Raw genomic sequence first — 21844 nt, 5'->3', positions numbered from 1 at the left:
CTGTGGCGGGTGTTGTGGGTAGCTGGCGAGTGTCAGCCGACCCTGCGCCCTAGCTACCCTGGTGCTTTTCTGACCGGAAGAGGTTTGTCCATTTGTACATATTTTTTTGCATGTAAATCACACAAGTCATAACTGCTAATTCTATGACCATTGCCAGAAAACAATATAACTCTTTCTTTTTCCTTCCCCTGTGTTCCCTCTCCCCATGTGTCTGTCTGTTTCAGCAGAATGTGGTATACTAGGAAGGCAGAGAATACTTAGAAGAGCAAACACAAGGAATCAGAAAAGTCTTCAGGAAAGACATGTGGACATGGCCTTGAATGTCAGGTATGATTCTGATAGGGAGCAGAGGGACAAGATTCAGACAGTGTTTATAAGCATAGAGACCATTTTCAGGAACATCAAGACACAGTTTTCCTGAAGTCTATGTGGGAAGGGGACAAGAATGGGAGAAGAGGCAGGGCCCTTAGAGAAAGAGCATGAAGCCCACAGAGACAATAGGAGGTGCTTTATGTATTAGAACTGTGACCATCTTTTCCTTCATGCCACTGAGATGATAATGGTTAATTGCCCTTGTTTTTTTTGGATGCAGTGATACAGTACTTACGGTAGGCACATGTGTCAGAAAAGGCCTGTTCACTTTTTGGGGGCCAGGAAGCAAGGAGAGGCAGAACGGGGACAGAGCCTCATATCTCCTTCAAGGGCATACCTCAATGATGTAAGTAGGCCCCACCACCTCCCAGTAGAACCAGTCACTGGCAAGTCAGCCTTCAACACAGGGCCTTTGGGTTCATTTCAGACATGAACTACAGCAAAGAGTTTTCTTTTAAAGCAATACAGCTTAAATCTGTCATTTAGGTGTTCATGCTACATACTAGGACATACTAGGGCTATTTGCCAGGCATTGGGACAACTGCCTCAGACAATGCTGAGTGCCATAGAAAACTGTGAAACCACTTTTTTTTCCCCTTCTGATTTTATGAAACCACTGAGGAACTATTTTTAAAGTTGTCAGTTTTTGTTTTTATCTCCAATAAAAGGAAAAACCCCACATTATTTGTATCATAGGATATCCTAAACAACAAAGCTTTCACTAACTTTGAAACATATGAAAAACATAATTATCAAATTTCGGTGTTATAGGGAAAACCTAACTGAATGACTCATTAGTAGCACAAGCTAATTCTTTTCTACTTTAGACTATTTTTAAAAATATATTTACCCTAAACTCAGTTATTTAGTTTATATGTAAAAAGTAGCTCTGAGTATGAAATATTAATACTTCAAAATGCTTTATGACTAAATTTTTAAACTAAAACCAATATATATTTAAATATGGTAAATACTGGGGATGCGATAGCAGATCTTTCCAACACACGTTATGGTTTTAAAAGGTAAAGAAATATATGCAAGTACCCATTTGACTGAAGAAGCAACAAACTCACTTCCCAGACAAACAGTAGTCATCTCATAAGTTACAGGTCCCTCTGGGCTCTCTAGGAGCTAAACTCTTGTACATGTTAGCACTTGCATTCTGAGCTTCCCTTTAAAGGTGGTTTAGTCAGGGTATCACATTGATTGTGCGATGCAAAAGATGCCTAAACAATCTGTGACTCTAGAAACAATGATGGATTATTCCATGATCAAAATAACTGGAACACATCTTGGTTATTTACAGGAAAATATGTAGTGTTTTTTTTTCTTCCTAGTTTATGCTGGGCATTGGAAACAACCTAGTTTCCAGCAAGGGGGATTCTAAAGGTATGTCCTTGCACAGCATCTAGTCTGTGGCAGAACAGAGCTGCAAGTTCTATATGGCACATATAGAAAAGCTTCAGCTATATGCTGCCTTTTGGGTCTACACTGTCTCCCACGTGTTCAAGTGTGACTGCTCTTGGGAGGTCGTGAAACCTTTCAGAGGTGGGAAGATGCTTGAGGGCGTGTCTTTGGAGGGGACTGTGTTGCCTCAGCTCTTCTTTTTCTCTTTTGCACTCCCTGAGGGATGATTTCTTTCACTGCAGGCAACAGGGCCAAATGAACATAGATTAGAACCTCCAAAGCTGTAAGCTAAAACTAAACGCTTCTTTGGCTTGGTTGTTTTTTGCTTGTTTGTTTGTTTGTTTGTTTGTTTGTTTTGAGACAGGGTCACACACTGTAGCCTAGGCTGGGTTTAAACTCATGGCAATCCTCCTGCCTCAGCTTCTTGAGTCTGGAGTTACAGACAGAAGTGTACTGCTACACCTGGCTCTACCTTTAAAGATAGAAAGTTGAAATGGACTATGTGACTTTTTTAAGGAGACTGCTTTAGGTTTTTACTCTAGCCTTAATCTGATAAGCAGTGGTTAATATAGAGACTTAATTCGGATAATATAAAGACTTGATTTAGGCACAAATTATGTTTTTGTTTTTTTAAAATTTTTAATATTCTTTTATTACGTATTTTCCTCAATTACATTTCCAATGCTATCCCAAAAGTCCCCCATACCCNCCCCCCCCCCACTTCCCTACCCACCCATTCCCATTTTTTTGGCCCTGGCGTTCCCCTGTCAAATTATGTTTTTATAGCACTAAAACATAGGTAGAAACTTTCAAATTCAGGCAATTGATATACCAGATGTCTGCATGTTTGGAAAGACTCTAATATTGTCTAGTAAAAATGTGTAGACTAGCTGGTTGGAAAGTGAAGAGTTCAATGAGTTATATTTTTCATTATAAATAATGAGATAATTGTCAACTGTGAAAGGGCTTAATGATGACTGGCTTCTATGCCTTTTGGCATTATTATCCAGGGCCCTTGTTTCCTTTGACGGTCACTGTGGAATCTCCCTTCAGAACTGCAAGGGCATTGCTGATAGAGAACCTAAACACAGTAAGTGGACTAAACAGAGGCAAAGAACAGAAAAGAAGTAGCAGAACCTAGGTGGAGTGGCACATGCATGTGGGAGAGTTAGATAGGAGGATTGTGAGATCTAGGTCAACCTGGGCTACATAGTGAGACCTTGTTCCCAAATAAAACAGATAACATAAAAAAATAAAAATAAAGTGACACATATTGGGCAGGTTGGCTGTGGAGTGTTCATTCTTGTATATACTGAAACAGCTCCATACTGATGTTCATGGAGAATGCACAGGGTGTCTCCTTTGGCAACTTGAAAAGGCATTTTGTGTGGGTACTGTTACTCATGCTGTTAGCTCACGTTGGCTAGTATAACCACAGCCATGTAGAAAATTTTGTATTCAAAAATGATTCCTCATCAGGAGTTGGTTAAAGCGCACTGCAGATTCCTCCCCTGTGTGCAGACTATTTGTATGTTTCCTTTATTGTGCAGCAAACACACTTATCTGAAAACCTCTAAGAAGTTTTGTTAGTCTCCTGTAAGTCCTTTAATGGTTGAGCTGCTTAAGTCTCTGGCAGTGGTAGCACTTGCCTTTAATCCCAGCACTTGGGAGGCAGAGGCAGGCGGATTTCTGAGTTCCAGGACAGCCAGGGCTACACAGAGAAACCTTGTCTCATAAAAACCGAACCAAACCAAACCAAATCAAACCAAACCAAACCAAACCAAACCAAACCAAACCAAACCAAACCAAACCAAACCAAACCAAATCAAATCAAATCAAACCAAACCAAAAACATTTAATGCCCATTGGTCCTTGACTTTGCAAGAAAAAACTGAACATACTGCTCAGATTGGCCCCTTCTAGGTAGAGTGAATGAACTGGGTTTTTGTTTGTTTGTTTTTTTTTTTTTTTTTTTTTTTTGAGATAGAATCTAACTATGTTGTCATGGCTGACCTAGAACTTCCTATGTAGACCAGGCTGACTTTGAACTCATAGAGGTATCTGCCTGCCCTGTTTCCTGAGTGCTAGTTAACTGTTAAAGTCAAATGACGGCTCTATTATCAAGAACGTTGTAGCTTTCTTTGACTTTTCTGGGTGGAGAAAATTATACTACCCATACTACATAGGTTAGACTTTTGGGAGGAAGGGTACTGGGAATAGACTTTGGGGTCTTGTGCATGCTAAACTCTGCACTGGGCTACACCCCCAGCTTATAGTTTACATACTATTTATCTGCAAATGTTAAGCAATGGGAGATACATTTCATGTGAGGTGTGCTTGCTTATAAACCACAGAAAATATGTTTTATATCAGTGTTGCAGTGCCTGTAAGTGCTAGGAACCATATTTTATACAAATATGAGAAATGTCAATTTTTTTGAATAGGCAAAACCCAAATAGCATTAAAAGCAGTGTTGGCAAGCTTTCCTAGACTATCTTGATGATAATGACCTCAAAGTCAATGATTTCTTCATAAAGATGAAATAAGTTTGCTGCAACTTGATTGCATCAACTAAAATAAAGCTCTTGGCTTGAAAAATTTGTTCTTATGTTTTATGAGGTTCGAAATAAAAAGGAAATTGATGGAATTAAACCAGCAAATTATTTTGCAATCAATGACTGCAGTTGTACACTGCTACAAAGCAGATGTGGTCAAATGTTGAGGAAAGTTGGACCAAATTCCCTTCCTGTCCAGTGCTGTTGATAGCTCTATTCATAATGCACTCTTGCCTTTAAAGGAACTGACCCATAAAAACAACTACACCTTTTACTGTTTTCAAAGGGTAGAGAATCAACCAATTGGTCATTGGCAAGCATCTTGATGGTTCCCACTATGAGAAACACACATGTCCATGATGGGATACAAATATAATCTTTACAGATATATTAGAGTCTACAAAGATGAACACTGAGTTCAAAGATTATCTTCTTACCAGATCAGTTTTTCGAGAGATGAAAGCAAAAGAAAATAAAGATGGGAGCTGGGTGTAGCTCAGTGGTAAAGTGCACACTTAGTATGCACAAAGCCCTGGTTCTGATCTCCTGCATGAGAGAAAGAAAAGAGGAGAAAGGAAGGAAGGAGGGAGGGAGGGAGGAAAGGAGGGAAAATTGGATATCAAATGAAATAAAACTTTGGACTTAATCTGATAACGTTAGTATATATTAGTTCTTGAATCCATAAGGATATTTTTAAAGCATCGACTAAGACTTGTCAAACACTATTAAGTTACAGCTAAAATTAGTTTTGTGGGGCAGTCAACCAATTAGAACCAAATGGTAATGAAGAATTTGTTTTTAACAGGCATAGATCTTCTATGATTAATGTGAGTGAGTGTCACAGCTCATGAGTACATGGCTCTTCTCTACTGTGTCTCTGAAGCCAATACTGTCATTTTTTTCTAATGCTGGGGATGGAACCCCAAACTCATATGCACTATACAAGTGCTTCTTCATAGGCTACACTTTTGAAAAATATGAGATTTTATCCCCTTGCATTGATGTAGCGCTGAAGTTTTGTGAGAATTCCAAATATTTCTGTCTTTTTTTCTACAAGTTTGTGTGTTCTCTGAAGTCAAGGATAATATAGCAAAGGCATGGTAAAGAACACCACCAACAAAAATACATGAACTAGAATTCTGATATTGCTCCTTTGTTCTTATACTCTGAGCATCAGATATACCCAGCATTTCTTAAAGCAGTAATAACCAACACATGTGATTATAATTCTGCTTTTAAGCTGTTTTTAAAAAAAGATTTCAAAGCAGCATATATATCATGATAACCATTATATTTGCATTAAGACATCAGTTTCCCAAAGGTCCTTTTCTTAACACACACACACACACACACACACACACACACACACACACAAGAATAAGAGTTTATAGGGCCAGGACACTGGGTTGAAGGCCTATTGAACTTCCCAGTAAGGATATCAAGCAAGTAGTAGAACATGCCTATTTGTTTAGTATTCATTGCATGTGCCCAGCCAAATGAAGGGTTCGATCTAAAAGCTTCTTCATGGCCTACATGAAGAAGCTCTCATCAGGATGACTTTGAAACTTAATGCTCTTTAGAAGAAGAATTTACTTGCTTCCATTAGTTGTCCTAGTGCCTATTGGCCTGGACCTGGCATTGGCTAGGAGAGTTACAAGATGTACACATGGCTCTCAGTATCCACTTACCATTGTGAGACATCCCCACAGCAAGGCACTTCTGAAACCGACAGTACTGACATTTATTTCTACTTTTTTTGTGGATCCGGCAGTTAAGATCACACCTATCATAAATAAGCTTCAATCGGATGGTTCTTCGGAAAAAACCCTGCAAAAGGATATGGAAAATAAACAATTTTTAAGTCTATGCGATACATGGAAGCAGCAACCTGTGGATAAAGACACTGACTTGGACATCAGCAAAACTGGATTTGGGCTGGAAAGATCGCTCAATCAGTAAGCTGGAGGACCTGAGTTCAATCCCCAGGAACCTTGGAAAAGATGCCGGGCATTCTGTGATTTGTGCTTGTCATCCCAGGACTGGAAGGCAAAGACCAGAGGCACCCTGAGGCTCATTGACCAGCCAGTTTAGTCTACTTGATGAGCTCCAGGCCAGAGGGAGACCATGTCTTGAATATGGTTGACAGTGTTCATGAAGATGACTCTGATGTTGTCCTCCATCTTTCACATACATGCACACATACGTGCATCTGCACTATATAAATATACCTGTTTACATAGATGAACTTCTGCACACACGTAAAACATAAGGTGGGTTTGTGACACAGTTTCACCATGGGGGCCTTGTACAAGTGACTCTCTGTGGTTCAATGGTACTTTCTGTAAACCAAAGTAGAGAAGGATCCTCTGGGGTTCTTTTTCACCTCTTAGACACTGAGCACATCCCACTGATGTCATGCAGTGTACCTTGGCTCTACATTTGGTTTTCAGCATGCTCTAAGAAGTGCTCTGGATTTAATGTAATGCAAATAAAATACCATGTAATCAGTCCAGTCTCTCAGCAAATCATTCCAGCAGTGTGCCCCAGCCTTCACAATTGTGCTAAGCAGCTTGGCAAAGTTATAGTCATTTCCTTCTAAAGCATGATCGGGGCCAATAAAAATCCACATGTGAATAACTTTTTGGAATTCTCCATGTTGCAATTTCCTGCAGGATTTGTTTTATTTATTTATGTAGTTGAAAGAATACCCCACCATTGTAACTTGCAAACAGAAAGAGATAGCAGGAAATAATATGAGAAGCAATTGGGAAATCCTTAGAAAATCTGCTACCTCAAAATGCAAATACGTCCTTCTGGGACTAACAGAGTGCTCATCTGAATTTACTACATATGTTGGATGGAACTGCAGGAAATTTAATTGGAGGTATCTTCTAGCTCCAGTGTGTGTGTGTGTGTGTGTGTGTGTGTGTGTGTGGTGTATTTGGAAAGGCATATGTCCACGGTTCTCTTTATTTCTCATTATGTTCATCTTCATGAAATACACTTCTCTCAAATTCATTGTTAGGTATAAAAAGCTCGGAATTGGATTAGCAAGGTATCTTCACAAGTAAAAAGCCATGTAAACCTAACAACTCAAGTTTTATCCCTAGAGCCCATGCTGGAAGAGGCAAATGGACTCTTCTAGGCTGCCCTCTGACCTTTACATAAGTACTGTGGCAAGTGTGTACGCTCATATTCAAATATCATACACAGATAATAATATAAATAAATAAAAATAAAATTTAATTAAAAAACAAAATAAAACCCCACTGAATTAATGTTGGCTTTGCTTTGACATTCATCTTAACTTTTGTTAGACTCCTCCTCCCTAGAGCTTTGTGCACATTGTCCATGCGCTACCTCCTTGACTTTAGGATGATGTCTTGAATACTAAACAAATAGGCGTGTTCAACTACTTGATTGATATCTTTACTAGAAAGTTCAATAGTCCTTCAACCCAGTGTCCTGGCCCTCCCTATAAGCTCCTTTTCATGTGTGTGTGTGTGTTTCCAATTGAGCTGAGGCAGCTCCATGCTCTGTTTCTCAAGCCAGAATTCATGAAGTCATCTTCACTTTCTATTTTTCTTGAAGTTACTGGACCTCTTTCTTTCCCTCAAGTGGCTAGCTCTTTCTTTAAATACAGGCTTAATAGTCCATTAGCTGAAACTCTTGTAAACATAAATATTTTGGATTTCAGATTAAAAATAATTCTCCAAAATAGTTGCAAATACAAAGTAAGGTATCTTGGTCTTGAGAAAACATATAGATCCAAGCTTATAAACATGAAATCTATATTCCTCTTCACCTTTATCTCTGTACTGAGACTCCAAGTCTCTGCATGCTAGGAAATACTCTATCACTTATCTACATTCCTCCTTCCGCCTCTTTCTTGAGAAAGGGTCTCACCATATAACCTGGCTGGCTTTGAACTTAAAATATTCTTTTCTTAGTCTCCAAAGTGCTGTGATAGCAAGACAGGTTCCACTGTGATATTTTATACACATAACCTGAAGGTGTTAATAGCGACCAACCCAAGGCTTTGCACAGCTATGCAAGCTATTGCTGAAATAGCCTTTGGATTTTTAAAGACTAGAGTCTTATTATGTCACTAGGCTGCTCTTGAACTTGGGTTTCTCCATCTTTGGCCTTCCAAGTGCTGGGATTTTAGATGTGTGCCACCATGAGTAGCTGAAAAATATCTTTATACAGTATTTTTATTGAACAGATAAACTTCTTGACTGCAATCTGTTCAATGAGGTCACCCATGGAATTTTCCACATGACAATATTTTGCTACTAAAAAATTTCAGGGTCTTGTGGATTTTGGATTCTAGAATTAGGAATACTCAAATCTGTTTTTCATATGTTTACACCCTTTATTACAAATCTTGGTAACATCTTCCCTTCTCAATCAGCCTTATCCTTCATCTGATGTCTTCCTGTCTCTGCATGTGCCCCACTTCTGGAACTCCTTGAGTCCTTTCTCTTTATCTTGTTTCTAGTGGTACTTGTAACCTTTTCTTTCCTTTTCCTTTTCCTTTTCCTTTTCCTTTCCCTTTTTCCTTTCCTTTCCTTTCCTTTCCTTTCCTTTCCTTTCCTTTCCTTTCCTTTCCTTTCCTTTCCTTTCCTTTCCTCTTTCCTTTCCTCTTTTCTTTTCTCTTCTCTTCTTTTCTTTTCTTTTCTTTTCTTTTCTTTTCTTTTCTTTTCTTTTCTTTTCTTTTCTTTTCTTTTCTTTTCTTTTCTTTTCCTTTCCTTTCCTTTCCTTTCCTTTCCTTTCCTTTCCTTTCCTTTCCTTTCCTTTCCTTTCCTTTCCTTTCCTTTCCTGGCTGTCCTGGAACTCACTCTGTAGACTAGGCTGGCTTCAAAATCCACCTGCCTCTGCCTTCCAAATGCTGGGATTAAAGGCATGTGCCACCACTGCTCAGCTTACTTGTAACTTTCTAACAGATCACAGAAATTACCTACCTAAGTGTCTAAATGCTCAGTATAAATGCCCAAGTGTTTCTTTTTTTTCCCCATTCTCACTCTTCACTTAAAATTGTGACTTTGATGGGGTAGAGTTGTCTCTTTACCACTGGACACAGCCAGAGCCTACAACAATACTTCATTAAAATCTTACATGTGATTCTATCTCCTTCTGATTGTTCTCTGAGTTTGCTACAGTTTATTAATCTATTCAAATGGTGACAACTGTTTGAATTTCTGGTGTTTGTTATGAGCTTACATAAGCATTACTGAAAAGTTTTGCTTGCTTTTTTGAGATAAGGTCTTGCTATGTAGCCTAGGCTGGCCTCAAACTTGCAGCAATCCTCTTGCCTCAACCATCTGAGGGCTAGAATTGCAGGCATGTATCATTATGCTCAGATCATTGTAAACATTTAATTTACATATATGCAAGGGTTAGCCTTGCCAGAGTTTTTGTATTATATGGTATGCAAATGATATATTTTATACGATAATGCAAGATTATTTTCAAAAATGGCTATATGAGTATATAGTTTTCTAAATTGTTGTAAAATTTGAATGTATCACCACTGCTTGGTGACTTCAGCCTTCATTATGTCTGTTGTCTTCCTCAGCCTCTCTTATACCTGTGACTACAGGTACATAACACTATGGCCAACTCTCAGGTTTCATTGAGAATCTATTATATGTAAAACATAAGTATGATCTCAACATATAGTTCCCTGGCTTTTCTTTTCTATGTTTGTAATGGGACTTCTTGTCTAAAATAGGTCATTAGGCATTCTTCATATGTTCTTGGATGCTTATTTGATGTCTGTCACATGTGTTATAAGCATCTTCTCTCTGGCTTTATGTTAAAATGCATTTTTTCAGTGATTTTTTAAAAACAGGTAAATATTTCATTCAGTCTCTATTTTTGAGTGATGCTAGGCACACTCTCTAACACTTTGAATCCTGTTGTGTTTGTGTGTCCATTCTTGCTGTGATACATCTCTTGTCAACTGATTTCGGTTGTGATCTTTCTGTCGCACTGGATGCTTGTATACATTCTTTCCCCTGGCATGCTGTAGTCTTACTATAGTGTGTGTAGGCATAGAAATTCTTTTACTTATTTTCTTGGTTGTGTTTTCTGAATCTGGGTTTCTCTCATTTATTAGTTTTGGGATTCCAATTAGACAAATGTTAAGTTATTTCTCATTTTAGCGCTTGTGTTTCTAACTTCTCCTTTGTGCTGCCCATGTTCTTGTTCCTATCTGTTTACTAATATTGACTGTGTATGTAAAAATCAGAACACCAATGAAACAAGACCACATAAAAACCAAATTATACTGATGAAAGTGAAAGCAAACATTTCTCACTAATGTTTTTTAGTGAGACTTTTCTGAATTCACTGTGATATTGATTAGTGCAAGCATACCTTTAAAAATCTCTTAACAATACTACCAACTCTGAGAATTTAAAAATATTAAAAATTTAAAAAGTTATCCTTTGACCATAAACTGTGGAACCTACAAAGTCTAAGTAGGGAATTCTTTCCTTCAGAGAGAAATTGAAGATGCTTGTTCTGGAAGTCCAGACACAGCTGACTGTGGCATTCTTAATGCCTTTGAGAATCCTGGCTCCATGTGGAAGCCCAGCTCAGCTCTTCTCCTGATGAGCACCGCAGCACAGCACCTTCTCAGTTCTGAGGGCAACTCCCCAGGAAAGTCCTGCCAGGGATTCTTTGTTTTGTCTTTGATGCTGTTATGGAACTCTTTTACTCCTTGTGAGATCAGCAGTATCCCAAAGAATAGGTCCCATGTAGAACCTGATGCAATTGAAACCCCTTACCTCTCAAATGGTCCCAAGTACTGTGGCTGTGCCAATGCTGGGGATTAGCAGTAAGTTAATATGCAAAGCCTACTCCATGCTAGTGAAAAATTTTCATTGCCATAATAAAAAAAATTAGCTTGATTCCTATGATATATGCCTAAAGTAAATCATTTTGGGAAGATTTGATATCCTTCAATTCTAAAGAGTAATCATTCTGCTTATCATTTATGAACTTAATACATATACAAATTTGGTTTTTTTTTGAGACGAGGTCTCATTGTATAGTGCTTGAATTCAAAGAGATGCACCTGCCTCTGCCTCCTGAGTGCTGGGACTAATAGTGTATGCCACTATGCCCAACCCTGCATACAAATTCTTAATCTGAATATATACAGAATATATACATAAGAACTTGCTTTTACTGTTATTCCCCTCCAATTTTATGATAAGCATGTTTTCATGTTATTTAACTTTTTCAAGAGGAAGATAGGAGAATATCACTGGGTGTTTTTCTGTTAATTTATTTACTGACATTACCAGTACTCTATTATTTTAGGGTCTATAGAACAATGTGTATTTTCCATCTGCTTTTAACAGTCAACTCTTGGATTATTGTGCAGTGACAGTGTAATGAAGTTTGTAGGTTGCTATTTCAGAAGTATATACATTGACTCCAATGTCTTTCTATTTGCCTTTAAGAAAATGATTCTTACTTTTGTTTATGTATTTTAAATGTTTCCCAAGTTTCTCCTTAATTCTTTTATTTATTAAACTATTATTATTGTTGTTGTTGTTTGGGGGAGTTACCTGTGTGCCATGGTCTATGTGTGGAGGTCAGATAACAAGTCTGTGGCACTGAGTTTCTCTTCCCACCTTTAAGTATGTTCTGGGTATGTGCCCCAGGTGATCAGGTTTGTTCAGCAAGCACTTTCACCTGCTGAACTATGTTGATGGCCCAAGTATTCATTTTTTCCCCTTTATTTTTATTTTATGAGTATGGATATTTTGCACCCCGTGATGGAGTGCCCACAGCATCCAGAAGAGGGCATTAGATCCCTGGGATTGTAGTTCTAAAGGCTGTGTGCCACTATGTGGGTGCTAGGAATTGAGCCTGAGTCCTCAGGAAGAACAGCCAGATTTCTTAACTACTGTGTCATCTCTTCAGCTCCACAGTTCTTTAATTTTTACAAAATTTCATGTACAACAAGCTGAGTCCTTAGCATGGTATTGATTTTACCATGAGATTGAAAGTTCTCTGCTGGGATTGCATGCAGCCTCAGTTCAGCAAATAGGAGCTGAGTTCCTGAGCTACCCTAGGCAAGCAGGAATGCATTTGAACCATTTACCCTAGACATAGATAGCATAGGCCCTCACAGAAGCAGGCTTAGGATGTATTGAACTGAGGGCAGATGGTGTTTACTCAGAGTTTAGGGAAATCTTATCCTAACTGATCTTTCAGAAAAGATTACAAAATATGATTGCTCTGTTAGGAGTGTGTCTCTTAAGGATTCAAGTGTTAAGTTTTAATCTTTATGTGAAGTGGAAGAGGGTGGAAACTTAATCTGACTGAGGCTAGAGGTGGGGCCTTTGGACAGTGATTAAGATTAGATAAGGCCATTAGGGTGGTGTCCCTGTGATTGAATTCTAGTTACTTCATAAGAGGAAGAGAGACCAACTCTCTCTCTCTCTCTCTCTCTCTCTCTCTCTCTCTCTCTCTCTCTCTCTCTCCCCCCCTCTCCCCTTCCCCCTCCCTCTTCCCCCCCTCTCTCTCTCCCCCTCCCTCCCTTTCTCCTGCTTCCTGTCTCTCACCATTCATAGTCCTACACTACTTTAAAATCCTCCATCAAGAAGGCAATTACCAGTTGCTGACTCTCAACCTGAGGCCAGAACCACAAGCCAAATAAATCTCTTCTTTATAAGTATGAAGCCTCGGGCATTTCGCTTCACCAATGAAGGGCCTAAAACAGTGGTGACTCAAGAAAACAAAACCAAAAAGCACATTTGCAAGCAGCAAGCAAAAGGTTTTTGTTTTTGTTTTTGAGCTTTAAGTCATGTATAAGCTCTCAGAAACAAGATGCTTTATTTTGTGTAAGTCTGAAATGGTAACACACCAAGAACCTGTCACTATTTCATTTTAATCAACTCCAATAAGTTTACTCCTTTCTGTTTGCCTTTTGACAGGAATCACAGATGTAAGCTTCTCCCACTGGCATCCTAAGAAGGTCTCATAAGAGTTGTCTTACAAAACATTCCTTTTGATCTATAAATGAGTCTACAAGCTATGGTCAACTGAAGTTTAATTATGGGACTGCACCATAGTCTATGGAAATGGCAAACATTAAATTGCCAAGGTGCATTTTAAGCTTTGTACAGGTAAAACAGAAAACACTTGCTAATTTCATTCTCCTTAGTTCTCATGGGTACTGATGATAAGCTAAGAGGACATCTTTGTGAGTGACAGCCAATGGCCTGATGCATTGGGAATGAGGCAGCAGTTTGGTGCTTAAGTTGTGTTTCTTCAGGCTCTACGACCTGAAGTGGACATCTGTAAGTGGGAATCAAACTTTTGAGTCTCAGAACTTGCTTGTAAGTTCTAATTTTCTAGGCACTCCACCAACATACAGGAAATAAATTACTACAAAGTCTGAATGATTATCCAATTCACACTCATTAATGTATATGACCAGCATGACCCAAACTGAATGGGTTTTTCAGATAAATATGGCTCAGAATTTAGCAACTCAAAAAAAGATTTTTGGGTAAACCTTACTCATTAAATACAATGATATGTTCTTCCTTACAGAGATCTTAGATTATTGGTTGTGTATAATGATCGAATCACAGATATTTTTTAATCAGAGGCTGATTTCTTTTCATTGTTTTTGTCTTTTTGAAACAAGGTCTCTTGCTGTTCCTCTGTCTCCACCTCCTGTGAGCAGGGATGACAGGCATGTGCCATCATGCCAGGCTCATGAACGTGCTTTGGTGTTTTAAATGAAAGCATCTCTTGCCAGGAGTGTTTCAAGGACTTGTTTTGAAATCCAAACCTTAGAGATGTATAAGACCTTGGCTGCCAACCTAATCAAATTGTTTTCTTCCTAAGGTGACTGAGGGCTGAAGTGTTTATGTGACTGGCAGGCTATGCCTGAGAAAGTGGCAGAGGGAACTCTGGCTTGTATCTTTTTACCATATTAGATTACGTTTGGACTAAAAGAACCTTACAGATCCAACTAAATTTCATTGCTTTATAGATTAGAAAATGTTTGTAGAATGTGGTTAAATAATGGCACAACACACACACACACACACACACACACACACACACACACACACACATCTGCTGAGGGTTACGAATTTCATAAAAATTAGTTTTCCTTTATTGGTCTGCCATCCATCTAGAGCCCAGAAGTCCTATCTCGTGCCTATCTTGTGTGCTTCATCTTTATTCTACAGAAAAAGCTTAAGTGAAGCAGTATTTCCTTCATTTATTTATGTTTTATTTTGTTTGAGATGGGGCTGGCTTGAAGCTCACTATAGAGACCAGGCTTGATGAACTCCCAGAGATGCTCCTGTGTCTGCTCCTGAGTGCTAATATTAAAGGCATACAGCACCACACCTTCCAGTATTTATAAGGTAAATACGGATAAACAATGTATTCTATGGCTCCCAGTACATGATAAGTTACAGGCTATTTTATTCCTGAGTATGTTAAAGTTATTTTAAAACTGTATATAAAATGAATATATTAATGTACTTTTCTTATACCTGGGACAGCATATCCCTAACTTTCTAAAACACTCTTTTCACAGGGAAGAGCTCAGTTGTTGCTTTTTGCCCTTCCATTACACAAGGCTTGGTCTGCAGCTGGACTACGGGAACAGCACTAGCTTAGGGCTTGGTAGGGACAGACCTCACTAACCCATAACTTTGTTTTTCCTTTTGCAGTCCTGGGAATAAAGTGCCTACTCAAGTGACCCCATGCCTTTGATGCACAATTTCTACAGTGCTAATGTATTAATATGCTTAATATTACAGCATTAGTCCATGGGTCAAGTGATATACATACATAGTCTATCAAGCCTTACTTGTTTAAGAGATTGTATAGCAGGATGAAAAACACACTAGAGAAATCAGAAGATGTAGGTCCTAGTACTGGCTCATCATTCACTGTCTTGCTGTGATACCTTGGATAAGTCCTTTCAAAAAAAAAAAACAACTCTGCAAGATCCACTGAGATGCCCCAAAGGCTCATCTTGGGGAAGGGGAAGTGGGGCAGAGTAATGCTGCCTTTATTAGCTTTTCTCAGATTTTCAAATGTTATATTACTTGAAGAATGAGTTCTGCCAAAACAAACCCCCACAACTTTATCTTTAAATTCTTAGAGTGAGTTTGTAACAGGAAATAGAATAGGCAAAATTGCAGAAAACTCTAGGGTGATTTTTTTAAATTTATTTTTTACCTTGCATCCTTCACAAGCATGAACTCCATAGTGGAAGCCTGATGCTTTATCCCCACAGACGCGGCACTCAATGGCCATGAGGGAGTTAGAAGGCTCTTCATGAGGCCTGTTGTAGAGCTGGGTCTTTTCAGAATAATAAGGCGGAGATGCAGGTTCTACTTTGATCGCACCTGTGCATGGGAAAATTTGAGAAGATGGTTATCTCATGACAAGCAATCTTAAAGAGGAACCGTAGCTTTCCATGGTGGCCTTCATATTTTCATGCCATAACTTTACTGTCTCAGGAGAGGTGCTGGGGAACATGAAGAAACATTGGTGCTCAGATAGGAAAAGTAAGACTTTATCATCTCAGGCAAGTCCCAACACCCCAGAACCTCACCTGCACAAATAAAGCAGGAAGGGAATTAAAAGCCAGAGAATTAAGTGTGCTTCACCCCAACTCCCCGCTGCTTTCCACAGACATTGCACAGGGTTTGAAGAAGTGCAACTTACTTGGCAAGACAATGGGCTGCCTCTGGCATTCATTCTGCTATTATGGGTTTTATTGAAAAGGTGAATTTTAGAAATAGTTTTAAACTTTTCTTGCAAAAGAAATACAGAAGGAACATGGGCAAGAAAATGCCATGGTGAGCCTAGCCCGAGGTGCCAGGTTATCAACAGGGTTGAGTCAAGAGGTGGTTTGTAAAGTGATCTTTGATAGAGAGTGGGAGCAACCTGTGTGAAGCAAGTACTGCGTTTGCCCGTGGCTCAGACCTATTGAATTTCCGTATTAGGCTCTAACCCCGAACCACACAGATAAATACCCACGTATACTTTCTATCTAAAGAAAACAACTAGAAATTACAGGAAGTTCTTACTTATTATCAAGCAATGGTTGCCAGTGACACAGGGGTGACTCTGGAAAACCAGCACATCAGCCCACAAGATAAAAATCAAGGAAACAGCACCACAGAAATGATACTTTATCTCGAAAAGTTTGGTTCTGGTTTTCTTGAGGCTGATGTTTTATGTTAATTTACTTAATGTCATGATGATCTGTCAGTCAGCCACAATGTTCAAATGTAAGTTTATGCCCCAAACTAGGGTTTGAGGTAAATTTTACAAATTACAGCTTAGAAAGAAAACCTAACTGTAATAGTAACTTAGCTATGATGAGTCACGTAAGTTGACCTACAACTATGACTTACTGAGAAGAAGCTGGGAGAATTCGAAGTTTACATCATGGACTGTCAGCCTAAGACAAAACTGGCAATGTAGTTATCCTAGAAAATGTTCCAAAGATGGAAACAAGACAGGAAAGAAAGGAGAAGATAAATGTGTGTGTGTGTGTGTGTGTGTGTGTGTGTGTGTGTGTGTGTGTGTGTGTGTGTGTGTGTAAGATTGGGAACATTGGAGGGAGAAGAAGAAAGAGGGTTAGGTTGGGAACATTGTTGTGCTGTCTTATTTTGGCCTCCCACAGACATCTAGAACTTCAAGCACAGTGGATAAACAACTGAGTAAAGACACCTTCTTGTCAGGGTGCTAATCTCATGAGCATTTATTCAATGGTTATTAAAAAACTGTCTAACTCCAATCCTAGGAGTGTGAAAAGTGAACATACTTTGGTATTCTTGGAGCTTCAGGTCATATTTGTAATCAGCAACCATTGGGTCAGCTCTTGTGAATGGAATGTCTTCATAGTGTGGAGCAGAAATGCTGGAGAAATCAACTGTGGTAAAGGGCTTGATGTCAAAGGAATGCGAGTGGTCTTCCATCATGGAGAGGTCCACAGAGCTGATTCCGAAATTGGTGGGCCAGAATGGCATCTCTGTGTCAACCATGGTAATTTCTGAAGTGGAAAAAAAAGAACAGGATATAAGTCAAGTTCTGGAGGGCAGAGCAGTCCTCATGGACATAGAGAGGGAGCTGAATGAGTTTAATAAAGCATTTCACTCAGACTTCCCTATGAGGGGTGAGTGCATTACTGCCTTTCTAGCACCACCCAGGTAAGAAGGAAGTCAGCCTTTACCTGAGTTTCTGTGTTGAGAGAACTTAAGATCTGCTCCATTAGCAAATTTCAGATATATGATACAGTATTTCTAACTATAATCATCTTGCTGTCTATCAGGACAAAGTGTTATGGAAACTCTGGCCAGTCTTCCCTACGCCTAGTCCTTGGCAACTAGCAAGAGTGTGTGGCGTCTGGTTTCCTGAGTCTAGCTTGTTTCCCTTAGTACAATGTTCCTTTGGGTCATCTATATTGCTACAAGAAACAGAATTTCTCCTTTTTAAAGGCCATAGAGTATTTCACTGTATGTATTTGTGTGTGCATACATGTGCATTTGTGTGCATTCTGCATATGTGTGTATACATACTATGGAGTTTTTGTTTATTTTTACTTGTTTGAATATGCATGCCTGTGTATACATGTGCATTCTGCATGTGTGTGTCTGTTCATACCACTGAGCTTTTTGTTTACTTTTACTTCTTTATATATCTTAGATTCTCATGTTGATTTCATGTCTTGGCTATAGCGAATAGTGTCATAATAAACATGGGAGCATAGAAGTCTTGACATAGTAATTTTTAGTTCCCTGGCCATATTTCTAGCAGTAGGGCTGCAAATCACATGGTAATTCTACTTTTGATTTTTTGAGAATATCCTCTTGCTTTCTATAATGGCTGCACAGTGTATAGTATACTTCACTAAAAATGTCTCTGTTGCTCCATATCCTTTCTTCTCCTCATGAACTAGCTATTCTAACAGATGTGGAATAGTATATTTTTACTGTAGCTTTGATTTGCTTTTCTCTGGGGATTAGTGATATTGAACATTTTTTTCATGTACCTTTTTACCATTTCTATGTTTTCTTTTTAGAAATAGAAAACATAGCCTTTGTGCATTGTTTTGGACTGAGATCTTTGGTGTTTTGATACTGATTTGCATTCCTCTTGAGTGTGTATTCATGTGTGTGTGTGTATGCGTGTGTGTGTGTTGTGCATATGGAGGTGTTATCCTCAGGAACATCCTTCACACCCTTTGAGATATATATATATATACTCTGTCTCCCTTTGGCCCCTCTCTCCTTTGCTCCTTTTTTTGCCTCTAGTTCTTAGATGCTTGGATTAAAAGTGTGTGCCACTATGCCTGGCTCTTCTTTTAAAATATATATTTATTTTATGTATATGATTGTTTGTCAACATGTATGTATATGTACCATGTGCATGCTTGGTGCCTATAGAGGCCAGAAGAATATGTCAGATCCCCTGGAACTGGAGTTACTGACAGTTATGAGCTGTCATTTAAGTGCTGGGAACTGAACCAGGGACCTCTGGAAGAGCAGCAAGGGTTCATTTTTCTAAGTATGATTTACTACCATAGTAAGTAAAACAAAACTCTGACTTATTTAGGTCCCAAGTACTGAATATCAACTGTGAGTCACTGGTGAGTATAGACTATAAATCTTTATGCAATTATAAGTCTGATTTGGCTTACTTGAAATGAGCTCACTATTCAAAGTGGTGCCTAGAAAAGCAATCACTACTCTAAATGCTACAGAGCTGTGTCAATTCAACATTGTTAACCCTGGTGACAAAGAAATGAACTCATAAATTTTATCTTGGTTGTAGTCATATTAGCACCATTTGACAAAGGTTTGACTCACAGTAAATGCTCATTAAATATTTATCTATTAAAACTAAATGAAGGGGAGGAAATGACTCTGAACTTTTAGCAGAGGGGGCAGGGAAGGAAAGAAACAAACAGATCCACTGAGTGCCTCTCATGAGCCAGACACATGTATCTTTTATTCCACATATGCTAAAATATCCTCATTTTATAGATAAAAAGACAGGGCTAGTGAGGGTTCATGACTTGTTGAAGGTCTGTGGGCTAGGTAGGTGTGGGTGATTCAAACTCAAGGCTGACTTAGAAACTATCCTTTCAAATAACCTCTCATTGATAAAAATGTTCTGGAAGATGGGCTCCTCTCATAGGACTAGTACACAGAGAGTGAAGGAATTTTTTTTTTCTCAAAGGCTGCATGAGATGAAAGAATTCAGCTATAGTTCCCATGAGAAAACGAAGTTCCTTATAGATACAAGTAAGGATACTAGCTCTGTGGATGTGCTTCTTGGCTGCAAGAGGGCTCACGAGGCAACGTTTGGGTTCCCTTGTCGAATATCTGCATAGTCAGTACCCAAACAATTTTCAGTTATCTATGTTATGGTGTAAACACTGCACACCAAAACCAAGAGTGTGCATTGGTGATAACTTAGAGGACGTCCTGGTCTTAGTGACATCTGGAAAGAAGTCTGTACTCCTAATTAGCAGGAATACCCACTAAACTATATCATTTGCTTCAAAATTCCTCCTCATGGACCCAGCCAGAGTCACTGCATTTACTTTCCCTAATATGTTTAATTTTCACCTCTCTCTGTTCTTACTCTTTGTTATCAGTTATTTTCCTCTCAAAAGATGTCCTTTCTTGTCTAGACTGTAATATTCTTAAAGTTTGCTGCTTCTCATGGTATATGTTGTGACTGATTGAGTTAAAGGTGGTGAGTATGCCTCTATATAGAAACTGAGAAGTTAAAATAAGGATGCAAAAATACTTAGGTTTCTGTAAAAATTGGTCATTCATCATTTTATTGGTTAGCTTCTTTTTCCAATTGGAGGTTGAACCCAGAGCTTTGTACATGCCAGGCAAATATTCTACACTTCCCCAGACCTAAGGTTTTTGAAACAGGGGTTCAATAAGCAGCCTAGGTAGATCCTAACTTACTTTTTCAGTCTTATTTTCCATTGGTGTTTCCATGCCTGGCATATCCTACTGGTCTACTTGCCTCCCATTTCCTCTTTTTGCTCTTCTTGTAAATGCAGATTCTTGAGGTTGCTGTATCTTTTCCTGTCCTTCATTTCTTTGTACCACATTTGTTCTTGTCTTTCAAGGCTAAATACTACGTTCTCTATGAAACCTTCCATGAATCTTTCTCTTTAATACTGACATAATTTCTGATCTTGTTAAGTATCTATAGCATTTACATTTGTATGCTGTCTGGAGTGAAGAGACACTTTATCATCCTGTTTCCCATTAGTTCTTCTGCATGGTTTTTGTGTTCTCTATGCTTGCCAGTTGAGTAATATTATTATATAGGGAAGAGTAGAATGTTTTCTCATTTGGCTAAGCAGGAAGAAAAAAATGAAAATATATTCTTAATGGTTTAGTTTTGTTAAGATGTAAGCTTCCCTAAAAAGATTAGGTTTTGGTATTATAACCAAGACACAGCATGAGCTAGAACTCTACTCTCAAATCCATATATTAATCTTTTTCCTTTGAGGACTATCAGCAAGATTAGAATTCAGTAAGTTATTTTTTTCTTCTTTTGTTATACTGGGCACTGAACCCAGACTTGCCCATATGATAGGCAAATGCTTTACTACTGAGTTGTAGTTTCCTTACTTTTCTAAGCAGGGGAGATAAAGAAGAAAGAAAAATATTTGCCCCTTCTTCTCTAGAAAGATACATTTCTGAACTACATGTGTTCCTCTCCCTTTCCTTTTCTGTATTCTGGGACACCTTGACCTCAACAGCATCACTTCATAGACATGGTTACTGGGAGGCACAGGATCCAAACATGCTTTATTTTACTTTGACTTAGAGATGATCCAGGAAAGCTGCTTCTTATTTTGTCTCTAGAAAACATAAGCTTCTGTTGCTGCCAAGCTGTAAGTCAAGTAGGTGTTTTTTGTTACTCCATGCAATTACCCATGAAAGAGCAAATGGACAAAATATTTGCATGAACAACAACCATTCTCAGGAGTAAGTCAGTGTCTTAACTCTCCAGATGGGTGACATGAGTCCTGTTGCCTCAGGGCATATCCCTTAATTTCACAATCTTTTAAGAAAGTCTTTAGACAGATTTTGTGTGCAAGGACACAGCTCTGCTGTTTCTTTTTGACCTTCAAACTTGGCTTTCATTTTTGTTATGGTTAATGAGCAGTCTTCTCAAACTACTCTAAAGTATAATACATTTCAAACAAAAGTATAATTGATTTCATGCAAGAGTAAAATGACTTCTCTAATCTAATAGGCCCTATTTGGGAGTATGGAAGTAGGTCAGAAAGATCAGATTATGAAATCAAGCACCCGGACTATATGTTTTGCCTTTGGAATATTATGCTGTTTTCTAGGGGAAGAAAAACTTCTACTAGAAAGGCTGGGGATGGCCGGACAGTGGTGGCACACGCCTTTAATCCCAGTACTTGGGAGGCAGAGGCAGGCGGATTTCTGAGT

The 21844-nt window shown here is 38.7% G+C and overlaps 1 protein-coding gene across 5 annotated transcripts in view; it reads right to left on the bottom strand.

Annotated features, from left to right (window-relative positions):
• Positions 1-21844, bottom strand: part of Pparg (peroxisome proliferator activated receptor gamma) — a 129940-nt gene that overhangs the window by 33534 nt on the left and 74562 nt on the right. For 4 of the 5 annotated variants that reach the window (XM_021164280.2, XM_029478633.1, XM_021164281.2 and 1 more), the window contains 3 exons: positions 17170-17397; positions 15570-15739; positions 6023-6161 (listed from right to left, as the gene is read on the bottom strand). In XM_021164280.2, coding sequence (XP_021019939.1) covers positions 6023-6161; positions 15570-15739; positions 17170-17389 — 529 coding nt within the window. In that variant the 5' untranslated portion in view covers positions 17390-17397. Of the gene's footprint in view, positions 1-6022; positions 6162-15569; positions 15740-17169; positions 17398-21844 lie in introns of those variants that run through there. The other variant, XM_029478634.1, reaches the window with a different exon arrangement.

Source organism: Mus caroli, chromosome 6 (genome assembly GCF_900094665.2).
Source record: "Mus caroli chromosome 6, CAROLI_EIJ_v1.1, whole genome shotgun sequence".
In the NCBI taxonomy this organism is placed as follows: Eukaryota; Metazoa; Chordata; class Mammalia; order Rodentia; family Muridae; genus Mus; species Mus caroli.
This window is presented reverse-complemented; position numbering and strand designations above follow the sequence as displayed.